At 39.9% G+C, this 11,245-nt stretch overlaps 1 protein-coding gene across 3 annotated transcripts in view; it reads left to right on the forward strand.

Moving 5' to 3' along the window:
* HERC4 (HECT and RLD domain containing E3 ubiquitin protein ligase 4) overlaps window positions 1-5,843 on the forward strand; it is a 35,816-nt gene extending 29,973 nt beyond the window's left edge. For all 3 annotated transcript variants that reach the window (XM_075109837.1, XM_075109839.1, XM_075109838.1), the window contains 5 exons: window positions 62-128; window positions 375-457; window positions 2,722-2,905; window positions 3,479-3,581; window positions 4,485-5,843. In XM_075109837.1, the coding sequence (XP_074965938.1) occupies window positions 62-128; window positions 375-457; window positions 2,722-2,905; window positions 3,479-3,581; window positions 4,485-4,693 (646 nt within the window). In that variant the 3' untranslated portion in view covers window positions 4,694-5,843. The remainder of the gene's footprint in view (window positions 1-61; window positions 129-374; window positions 458-2,721; window positions 2,906-3,478; window positions 3,582-4,484) is intronic.
* The last annotated feature ends 5,402 nt before the right edge of the window (window positions 5,844-11,245 follow it).

Here is an 11,245-nt window from a genome sequence, read left to right on the forward strand (position 1 = left end):
TACTTCGGGAAAATAAGTTCATCTTTCCACTGGTACAAGTACTTTGTAACTTATTTTGCAGGGGAATGCAACAGTTACTGGACTATCCAGAGGACGACATAGAAGAAGCATTTTGTCTTAATTTCACTGTAAGTTTTATATATTGTTTATATAAATGTATATACTGTAAGTGTTTATATGGCATAAGCTTAGTAAGAAATACTATCAATTATAACTGCATCTGATGGAGTGTTTGAGCAAAAGTGTCAGCTGCTGATTCCCATGAATTCTAGCATCTGTGTCTGCTGTTCATGTTGCTGTTAGCTAAGTGGTGGGAAGAAGTACTCGACACAGTAAATAAGACTTATACTTTTTTGTTTGTTTGTTTTAAATAGATCACTGTGGAAAATTTTGGTACAACAGAAATTAAAGAGCTTGTTCCTAATGGTGCTGACATTCCTGTAGTCAAACAAAATCGGTGAGTTTTATGGGTTACAGGGTAGTTCAGTGTTTATCTGCCTCGGGAACGTAACTAGGCTGCTATAAATATCCTTTGCCAAGCTGTTACGCTAATGTTGGAGGCAAAACTACTTCGGTTGTTTTTCCAAGCTGTTCTCATGTGTATTGTTAAAATAGCTGCTGTATTTAAGGATTTGTCAGTTGTGGAGAGGCTATCAAATTTTATCAGAATGTGTAGTACTTCTTTTTCATTTTGAACTTAAAAGTATTTTGAAGCTCTGTAGGGCCCATTTTGACTGTGTGGTCTTCATTTCTAAGATAAAAATGTTTGTGGTTCTGCAGTAAGTTGTATATAATTGGAACTTAGTGAATAATGATGAGAACTTCAACCTCATGTATGAAATACTATTTTGGAGAAGTCTTCCCTTTCTAGAGCGGATAAAATAACCTAATGTTACCTAGTATCATTGTCAGAAGAATGTGTGAGGGGTGGGTTTTTTTCCTTGGTCAAGGATTCTGTTGCTTCTATTTCTAAAAGCAGCCTCTCCCAACCTTTGTTATGTTTTTGCTCCTGGAGGATACGCAGAATATACCTGGTGGTGCTTTTGTCCCTTTTGCAGAATACTACCATTTTCCTGTCTCTCTCTGTCCATTCATCTCATGTATTCCTCTCTGTTGTTTAATCTTTGTGAAATCTCTGTGCTTTCACTTCCCCCAGAGTAAAGGGAGAATCAAATGGGAAGAACATACTCTGTGAGAACAGAATGCACCTAGGCTGTGCGTGGTAGGAACGAGGGAGAAAATGTTCCTCTAGGCATGTTCCTAAAGGGCATATGTTTTGGGCAACCACTTCTGTAACTACTAATGTCTGTTGTAGAGGCAGGAGTGACAGAAGATTCTGAGGGTATCATGAACTGGCATGTGTAGCCATGTGCGGTGACAGTACCTCCCACAATGGAACAATTTTTATCCCCCTGACTTATCCTACCATTAAGAACTGCAATCACCACCTATATCTGTCGTGCTTCATTTTAATCCTTGGCTCATAGCTGAGGATTTGCGGTACTGTAAACGTGATATTTTTGGCGTTTTGGTATTCTGTCACAAAGTGACAGTAAAATTGGAGTTGAATTATGAGAAAAGTTTCAAGGTGCCCATAGAACATATGCTGCACTGCCATCACCCGCTGACTTGCAGCAGTCAAGAACTCCTGTTTCTCAAGATCAAAATATTCCGTGATGCTTTACTTCAATTTAAAAAATATTAACATATAGTATAATAATGCTAATCAGTTTATTACTATGAATTTTCTCTGGAGCAACCTTTCTTTCCACTGTTAGTATTACACAAGTTACCTGCCTCTCCGCTAATTACATAGTGTGCATAAAAACGGATCTCACTGAGTGCTGGAAGAAAGGAGCATGATTCACCACTTTGCTCATCTCCAGTATTTTCATTTCAACAACTTTAATAAATGTACCATCAAAATGTGTTTAGGTGATGCTTTAAATTATTGGTGGTGATGTTCCAATACTATAGTTTTCCCTGAAGAATGTACGTTGGTAGGGTAACTAATCTACGACTGAAGCCACTCTACCAGTATAGAAACAAAGTGTTAACTGGGATTGATTTTTTTTTAAAATGATAATTAGAAAAACCCCTACATGATCATAAATGCTGTGTAACATCAAGGAATTTTAGTTCTCCCCCTAAATGCTACAGATGATGTTTCTAACAAGAGTTGAGAACTTGTACCAAAGCACAGATAACAGGCAGTCTATTTTTCAGTATCCTAGCTTCTTTGCACTCACCTTTCTACTGTAGGGGACTCAGATGTCTGAAGTTCATTTGCATTTTCAGTGCAGATATGGCAGTCTTTTAAATTGAAAAATACAACAGCGAGTTCGACTAGTTGATTTCAGGACACTGCATGTAACTCAAGCCTTTAAGTTTGTTGCTTTTCAGTCCAGCTCACTGCAATGCATACAGATAAAAGAAATGTTTATAATGCCTTGAAATAAGTAACAGTAGATGTTACGTGTTCTCTGTTACATATTAGGGACTCTGTCTTGAGAGGCATGGAGGGGAAATATGTTCATGTCCCATATTCACTGAGGTTATCTTCAATGTGGTGGTAACGTGAAGCAGAGAATTTAATACATCTGCATCCTTTTTGCTTTTAACTTTCAACACTGTGTTCTATACAGAAATGGCTACTGGTTTATTGCTAGAGGGGAACATGCTACCCTCCCCCCAACATAATTACTATTTTTCTTTATACAGGCAAGATTTTGTAGATGCATACGTGGATTACATCTTCAATAAATCTGTGGCTTCCTTATTCAGTGCATTCCATGCAGGTTTCCACAAAGTATGTGGAGGTAAAGTTCTTCAGCTCTTCCAGCCCAGCGAATTGCAGGCAATGGTGATTGGGAACACTAATTATGATTGGAAAGAATTGGAGAAGGTAAGAACCATAGACAGCTATTTGATATATTTTTAATTTCAAGATGCAAAAGAAAATCTTGAAGTATCCTTTAGAGCTCTGTTTTCATTAATGTGACTTCCAACCTTGATTGGGTTGACTGCATGAGGGAGGAACTTTTTTTAAAAATATTGGTGAATGAGGATACTGAAATATTATTTACCTTCCTGCTTAAAGTTTTCCATCTAATTTCTGAAGGAAATACGGAGAGGAAGTAAAATCCACAGAACCAAAAAGCAACTCTATACAATGTACTGTTAGAAAGGGGGAAGTGAACATAAGTGCACACAGTTAATAAAAGTAAATATTCTTGATTGCCAAAACTGACTGTGAGATTTTTGTCACTGCTTCATTGGGATTGAACGTGCTTTGGAGTACATGCGTCTGTCCTCATAGTTGAAGACAGACTGAACAACTGAAGAAAACTGGCCAAGGAAAACAGTAATATGTCACTTGCAGTATCCCTTTACACAAACCACATCCATTCTACTTTAATGTCAGATTACCCTACAAGTTCTACATATGAACAATAACCTCATTTCCTGCTCATTTCAGAATACAGAATACAAAGGAGAATACTGGGCAGACCATCCTACAATTAAAATATTCTGGGAGGTTTTTCATGAGTTGTCTTTGGAGAAGAAAAAACAGTTTTTGCGTAAGTATTTGAAACTACTTTGCAGAAGTTGTGAACTGAACAGGATCATGGTGATTTCAGGCTCTTGCTATAAGAGGGCAGATGTAAATATCTGTCTAGACTTATGTGATTAACTTTATTTCAAAGACAAAAAGTCATAGTAGAAGAAACTTATTAGGAGCTTATCTCTGATTTTCCTGGCGTTGTCCTGAATAATTCTGGGTGATGGGCAGTTATAAGGTCACAGTAGACCAGAGCAACATTAAAAAAATAAAACCGGGAGGTGGAGGAAGAAAACCCTAAAGCCCCAACAACCTAAACTGCTAGTGTCATTTACCTGATGATTAGGAATTTTTTAGGTGTGTTGATGTGATGTTCACATCCCCGAGTTTTTTCATTGCACATAGATGGAATTTTGGGTTTATAACTGATTGTAAATACCTCAAGGTACACGAGTGGAAATGTACAGGAGAAAAAAGTGATGGAAGCTTCCTGTGAATGAGCTTTTGTTGAGGATAGATTGTAGATTAGTTTCCAATTTATCTAAATTTTTTATTGAACAAACTACTGTGTATATTTAAGATGCTTGCAAATGCTCAGTAAAGGTATAGCTAGTGGATTTTAAATAACAAATTCTGATGCATTAAGAACTTTTTCTTGTGTGTAGGACACTTCGGTTTCATATGCAAAAATGAAATGTTTTCCTTTATATAATCACTTGTTAAAAGTTCATATGTGTAAGCTGGAGATCGGGTTAAGTCGTCATTCCCTGTTTTTCAGACTTATCAGAACAGCATCAGTGTGAAAAGCTAACCACTGCTGGAACAATTAAAAAACGCAAATAACGATTAGAACTGCATATATGACATACATACAATGTTAATCTTAAGCTACTTTCAAACTTTGTCTGTTTTTTCTTGGCAGTGTTTCTGACAGGCAGCGATCGTATTCCAATTCTTGGAATGAAGTGTCTTAAACTAGTCATCCAACCAACAGGAGGTGGAGAAGGTTATCTTCCGGTAGCTCACACTTGCTTTAATCTTCTTGATCTTCCAAAATACACAGATAAAGAAACCCTAAAATCTAAGTTGATCCAGGCTATAGATCACTATGAAGGTTTCAGTTTAGTATAACTTCAGAAATGAGAGTCCTGTGTAATGTGGGATCATTAAACTAACTTTTTGTGTCTCTTGTAGTGGTAAATTCAGTGGATTAAATGATGGAGTTGATAATTGATTATTTGCAAAAATGTTCAGTGGTACAGATATTCATGGGAGCCAAAAAACATTTACAAAAATGAGGAACTGTCTTAATACATACCTTCTTGTACAGAACCATGTGGATTTTGCCATCTTACAATAAAACGGAGAGTATTGTGAATGGGAGTCAAGTTTCGCTAACATGAATTAACATTTCACCTTACGCAAACAATTTGGTGTGAGAGTGCATGAGAGACTTGCCTAAGTTTCAAATCACTTAGTAAGAACATTTACCTTTTTCCCTGATAAATTAACTTGGTAACCTTTCATTTTGTAAATAATAAATTTTTGTGATAAAATAATTATGTTCCAATAGCCGTATGGTTTCTATTGCTTGTAATTGAATATGAGCTTATTTTATGGCTTTTAACAAAAAAGTGACTACTCTTATTTCTGAAGATATATTTTTCTGGTTTGTTTTAAGAACCTTAATAATGAAAGTGATTGTTTAAGAGACATTCTTCTTCACAATGTACAATCCCTGAAGCAGTCACTTAGTGCCGATACAAAACTGCATACAGTGGCATTTTTAATATGTGGCTGGACAAGCTGACTTACTACACTGTTTTATTTTTAAGGACTGATTCTTTAAGTGGACGCAGTTACAGAAGAGGTTAATTTATCATTTGAAACCTCTGCAGCCATGTGTCAGGAATACAGCTTAAAAGAAAAAGATGCACCGGACAATTGTTGCTGTCAAGAGGTTAAACATTTATTTTTAAATGCTGAAAGCGTAGTTTATGGTTTCTAATAGAATTTTCACTTTTTTCCAGATAAATGCATTTGAAATAACTCTTTAACACCCCTTTCCCTTTTCTTAAGATTTTATTTTTAGTATAATTGCCCTGAGACGATTGTGCTTAGCTGGACACTTCTGGATCTGACTTTCCTTCTCTGGTTAAATTCCAGATTTTGTGGTGTTAATGCATATGTGACTTGCAGCTGTGAAACAAATATTTATTTTTTTTAGATTTTTAAATGCAGTGAAAAAAATTCAAGCTATAATAAAAGACTTGAATGAAAACCTTTGTTGGTCGATGTGTATGGATGCTTGCATCACGCATATTTCTTCAATTGGAGGGCAACTTTTGTATGCATTAAATCAAGAGTATAGCTAGGATACCAAGATCTCACTTCAAAAGCAGGGAAATTAATTCATTGTAATAAATTGTATAACATGCAGCTTCTGTGCTGGTAGTAGATGTGGATATGATACAAAGCAGTCAGTACAGTTACAATTTTTTTGTTTTTTCCTTAACGCTGTGTTTCTACAGCTTTCTCATGCGGTGTAACCTCTAGTACTTTGTATGCAGCCCGTATTCTCTCTTTTCCAACATTTGTTACCTGGCTGGGAAATTCTCCCTTTTGTAAAAAACAAGAAACCAACAAATACTAAAGTGGCCTAATTCTAGTATACATGGAAGAAAGAAAAGGAGAAGAGGAGGAAAAAAAGAAGAAAAAAGCAGAAGCATTACAACGTCATTTTATCAGGTAATATTAAAACAGTTTTAAATTATGAAACACCAAGATTGCAAAGGCAAATAATCAAAAATTAGGAAGTGGCTTCTTCCTTTCTCCCCTTGTGTATCATTACATGATCAAGTGCTTTTTTCCCTATGGGACTCTTGCTCCATTCAGTGTACAAGCTTGCTCTTCACTGAATAGCAGGGGGATTTTATGTTCGGTTGTACAGGTCCAAGTCTAATTTAGAGCCCGTCATCTAAACCCAGCACTAATATATGTATTAATTTCCCAGTGGGACTTCCTCTGATTTTTGCTGTATTAGATTTTTCATCAATGTCAAAATTATTCTGAAAGATGAGTAATAGCCTTATTCTGTAGGTGAGGGGGTCTGAGACAGAATCCGACCCCTAGTTACTGAACACTTGCTAATTTTTGGTGCCCGGTTTAGAATGTGCTAGAGAACTTAGATGTCCTTTGTCTTTGAAATGCAGTTATTGTTGACTAAAACTGCTGTGGTAATTACTTCATATTGCTGTAAAAGTTTCTCCAGCATCGGCAAGACCTATTTCTTACTCTCTTGGAACATTAGTGGACGTTAGTAAGCACTGGGAGGGCAGGGGCTGTTGAGTGGTGGGTTAAATATCATGTTAAGAACCAACTGGCAGAGTAGGGCTAGAGTCACCTTCCTCAGGGCAGTGTTCACCTGAGACTTCATTTTGTGATTTTGGCCTTGGTTTTATCCACCACACCTCAGAAGTGGAGCTGAATCCTACAGAGTATGATCATATTTGCTAAATGCTGTTACCTTACAAGTGTTAGCTCAGTTTGTGCAGTGAGACAGTGCCCTGTTGCAAAACAGATGTTATCTATGTAAGAAGGTAAAAGACTTTCATGTAGTACTAGAACAATTAGTAGTCATTATATTACTTCTGTAATGCTATCAAGTCTAATGCTTTCTGCAATAATTATTTTGCCATTAGTTCTCTTAACGGTTGTAACAGCCCCGGGAAGGTTCTCTACAGGAATTGTGTACTTAGGTGTTTCCTCTGGCTTGAAGAAGGTGGGCAGTAGGAAGTGCTTTCTCTTTCTTAGATCAAGTATAATTTTGCATACAATATTTGATGCTGTATGTCATGTGAGAAAGGGAATGAAAAGATCCTTTCCATTCAATGCTTAGCTAAAATAACCATGGTGTTAATGAAGAAAGCCTAGGGCCTTCCTCCGTGTCAAATCTGTGTTAATCAGGAAAGCTTGGGTGCCACTTTTTTAAAATGATCGTGCAAGTAACTGGGGGATAGTAGTAGTCTGGGCTGCAGTGGGAGCGTTTTACAGTAATTAAGAATCTTTAAAGAAAGTTTTTTTTCTATAATTAGATTAGCATTTTGATAAAGATTTAGAATTACCACTGGACAATGCTAGGGGCATGGCAAACTTGTATCACTCTCCATCATGGTTACTAAAGGAGGACTTGCAACAGCAGTGCAGTCGTGCTGGATTTATTGTGTCTGTCACATTAGTACTGGGCTGATGATTGAATTTACGCGACAGAACTACGCAGGCTGCTTCAACTACATGTATAGCAGAAGTTTGTCTCATTCTCCAGGGAAAAATGAAAGAACGCTGTTGTCCTGTGCCAGTGTACAACTATTACAGCAATGAGCCCTGCTTAAGCACAATGACTTGCCTCCTTTGGCACTTTATGGGAGTTACTCCTAAGAAGGTTGTTCTTAGTGTAGAGCATCAAGCCATGGTATTCCTTTCATCAAGCTACTGGTTTTGTCTTTCTAGGTGCTGTTCAGGTTTGTGTTGATCAGGTTTGGAGCAGTAACTTTAAAAACCTTACCTAGATCTCAGGAGGCTTAGAGCATCCTCTGTCACCTGCCATAGCCAGATTCAGTACTGCAGCTTAAGAGCCCCAAGGAATCCCCTTGACTGTTTTTCTGGAATACATGCACGCTTAATCAAATAACACCACCAGCCATAATTTCTATGTGCTTGAGTTCCCTGACCATTTGACTGAGTCCTCAACTTTGTACCTTGAGGAAAGGAGCCTGTTCATGCCTATAGGCATTATTTAACACTGTGCTACCTGTTACACTGACTCACTTTATGCAAGCGGGGTATACTAAAACCTTCTAAGTGCAAAACTGTGCCTTCAGACCTGCAGAAATGACTTGAATGAAAAAGATGTCTTTTATCTTCTGAGCACAAGATAACTAGGGGCAAAAAAAAAAAGGCATCTAAAACCAACCGTGGCAATACCATAGGTGTAGGAGAACTGTGTAACAGTAACACACGGGCAGATCTGCTGGCCTCTTGTTACCAGCAGACTGAATAGTCTGACTTCCTGCATATCCTTTGGGTTTGAACATGCTGTATCGGCCTTTTACAAAGCAACAAAATACTGTGTTGCTGAGAGTGTGACCAAAGAGCTGTGAGGGCTAGGGTAGCAGTCAGCATTATTATTTTTTTTGCTCCAGCCAAAGGCATGGGCATCAGTCTCAGATTGTTAGAAAGGAAAAAAAAGTTTATGGATCTTGTTCCACATAGGAAGCACAGAGCTATTATGTTCAGCACAGTTAGTGTGTGTGGTGCTAGCGGGGATTTTTCTCACCGAGGCTCCAGGCTAGTCTTGTCAAGGGGTCATTCCCAGAGCACCTGCGTCCTATACTGGGCAGTCCCTTGGGGACTGTGAATATCTACAGGTATTCACTGCTTCCCCCCACGTGCCTGATTACGTGAGGAATTTCAGTAAGGAAACAAAAGATTTGTTATGTGAAAACTTCAGTTTGAGGAGAGCGCAAAACTTCAGTTTCCTTCCCTTTTTTGAGCAAATACATGTTTTTTCCATGAGAAGGAACAGAGCTGGCAGGCTGTAGCTGACACCACCATTTCAGTAGGAAGTTCATTTGCTGTGTCTTTGAAAAATCTTACAGGTGGAACTAATTTAGTTATTTGTGCCTTAATTCTGCACAGAGGCTATGTGGGTGCACCTGCTAGCAGCAGTGCTTGAGTACTCTGGGAGCTACATACAGCATCTCAACAAGCCTGAGGCTATCCACTGGCAAGGTATGGATATCCTAATGCGTTCTGAGGTGCGATAAACAAAGGGAGAGGGCAACTGAGGAGATAAGGGAGATCAGTAGTATCTTAGATGAGGGAGTAGCTGGAATAGACCTACAGCAGTTTGGGGGAGTTCTCTGCTGCCCCCGTGCTGGCCACGTTGTGGCTGCAGCTCTGTAGCAGGGTGTTAACGTAGAGGTCAGCATAGCCCACTGCCCTGCCGAGTGTTGGAGGTTTCTGTAGCCTCTTCTCTGCCTGTGGCTGGTAGTAAAAGCCTAGAGGAGTTTTAAAGGTTGGGGTAAGAAGGTAGCGATACCCCACTGTAAGGGCTGAGGGTAGTTCTCGTTAGCATACAGCGTTCCTGCTCTAGTTGCTGTGGGATGCGAGGCAGCTTCTGTAGAAAGCTGCAGAGCAAGAAGGGGCCGAGTTGGTCTCAGTGTCTCCAAGGGCCTCTGCATGGTGCTGCTGGCACCCCAAGCAGTAGGGGAGGGAGCTGAGCTGGGCTCCCTGCAGCTGCAGCTCACCTGTGCGCAGGTCAGCTTGTGTGCAATGCGCACCCAAAGGGGGCATAAAGGGTGTTTAAACTGTTTTCCCTCGCTGGCAAGAGGCCTCTCACTAAGGACCCTCATTTCGCTGAGCCAGCTGTGGGGAGAGCCCATTGAAAACCAGGTGAGGAGCTGGCAGGCCACTGCAGGGATGGTAAGTTGGGCTGTCGGGGCACGCCAGTGCTGGGCTCTGGCCCGGTGGTGCCAGCACCCCACATGCGCCCTGCCTTTCTGGAGCTCCCGGGGCTCCGCATGAGCTATCCGTGTGCTGTTGGAAAGGGGAGGCTTGTGCTTGGATATAGTGCTTTGCTGTTTGACAGCACTATGAATAATAATCATACAGAGTTAAAAAAAAAAAAACCATGACCAAACAACAAAACCCCACTGAAGTGTGTTTGTGTGTTGTTTTTAAGGACTTCGGAATTGTGTTCCTCTGTGGCTTTTGAAAACTTATTAAGTCACTAGGAATATATAGAATCTGTAACTTAATTGGTAGTTTGCATGTGGTTGCTCTGTCAGCAGCTCCTTCCCAGGTGCTACTGGTGTGGGCAGGGGCTGCTCTGTAAGGGGCTGGGCTGCAGCAAGTGGGGTCTGCAGGAATGGCAGGGTATCTCTTGCTCAGTGAGGGTCAAAACAACAGTCCCGTGGTCACAGAGCGCTTGGGCTTGTGTCTTAAGAAACTTAGTCCTTTAAAGAGCTGTGGTCATGCTTCCCCTGTCTCCACAGCAGGATGACTATGTGCTGAGGGTGTGCCTTGCAAGTTTTCGCTTGGTCTGTTGTTCAAAAGGTCCAGTATAAAGAGTTGTAGTGCAGCTCTGTTTCTGTATTTCACTTGAGAACTGCTGTACTGGGTTACCTTAATCTGAGGTACGAATTGTCTCTACCTGTAGCTAGTCCAGGTGCTTACAGGAGAGCATAGCGAGAGGAAAATAGTCTTTTTCTTGGAATCCTCCTCAAGGAGCTTCAGTAGTCCTGTCTTAATTGGGATTAGCCCAATTCCTTTTTGAATTCCCAATTCCTTTTTGAGGCCACTTTGAGCTCCCACAGTGTCCTGCACAACTGAGTTCCACAGTTCGTGTGTGGTGGTTTATTTCATTGCCTCTGCTTTTCTGCATCTGCAGCTGAATGGTCCTTGGGCCTCATGTTGGGAGGGTAAATAGCAACTCTTTTCCCTTTGTGCCCCATTATTAATACTACTGTTAATTTTCCTACTAAGTCCTAGCAGCCCATATGTCTGCTGAGCAAAGACTGACTAGTAAGGGTGCTGTTGTGACTCCGTGACTTGCCTTGATTAGTTATAGCTAGTTTAGAACCCGTTGTTATGTAGACATGGCAGGTTGTTTTTGCCTGAAAT

Source organism: Phalacrocorax aristotelis, chromosome 14 (genome assembly GCF_949628215.1).
Source record: "Phalacrocorax aristotelis chromosome 14, bGulAri2.1, whole genome shotgun sequence".
Classification (NCBI taxonomy): Eukaryota; Metazoa; Chordata; class Aves; order Suliformes; family Phalacrocoracidae; genus Phalacrocorax; species Phalacrocorax aristotelis.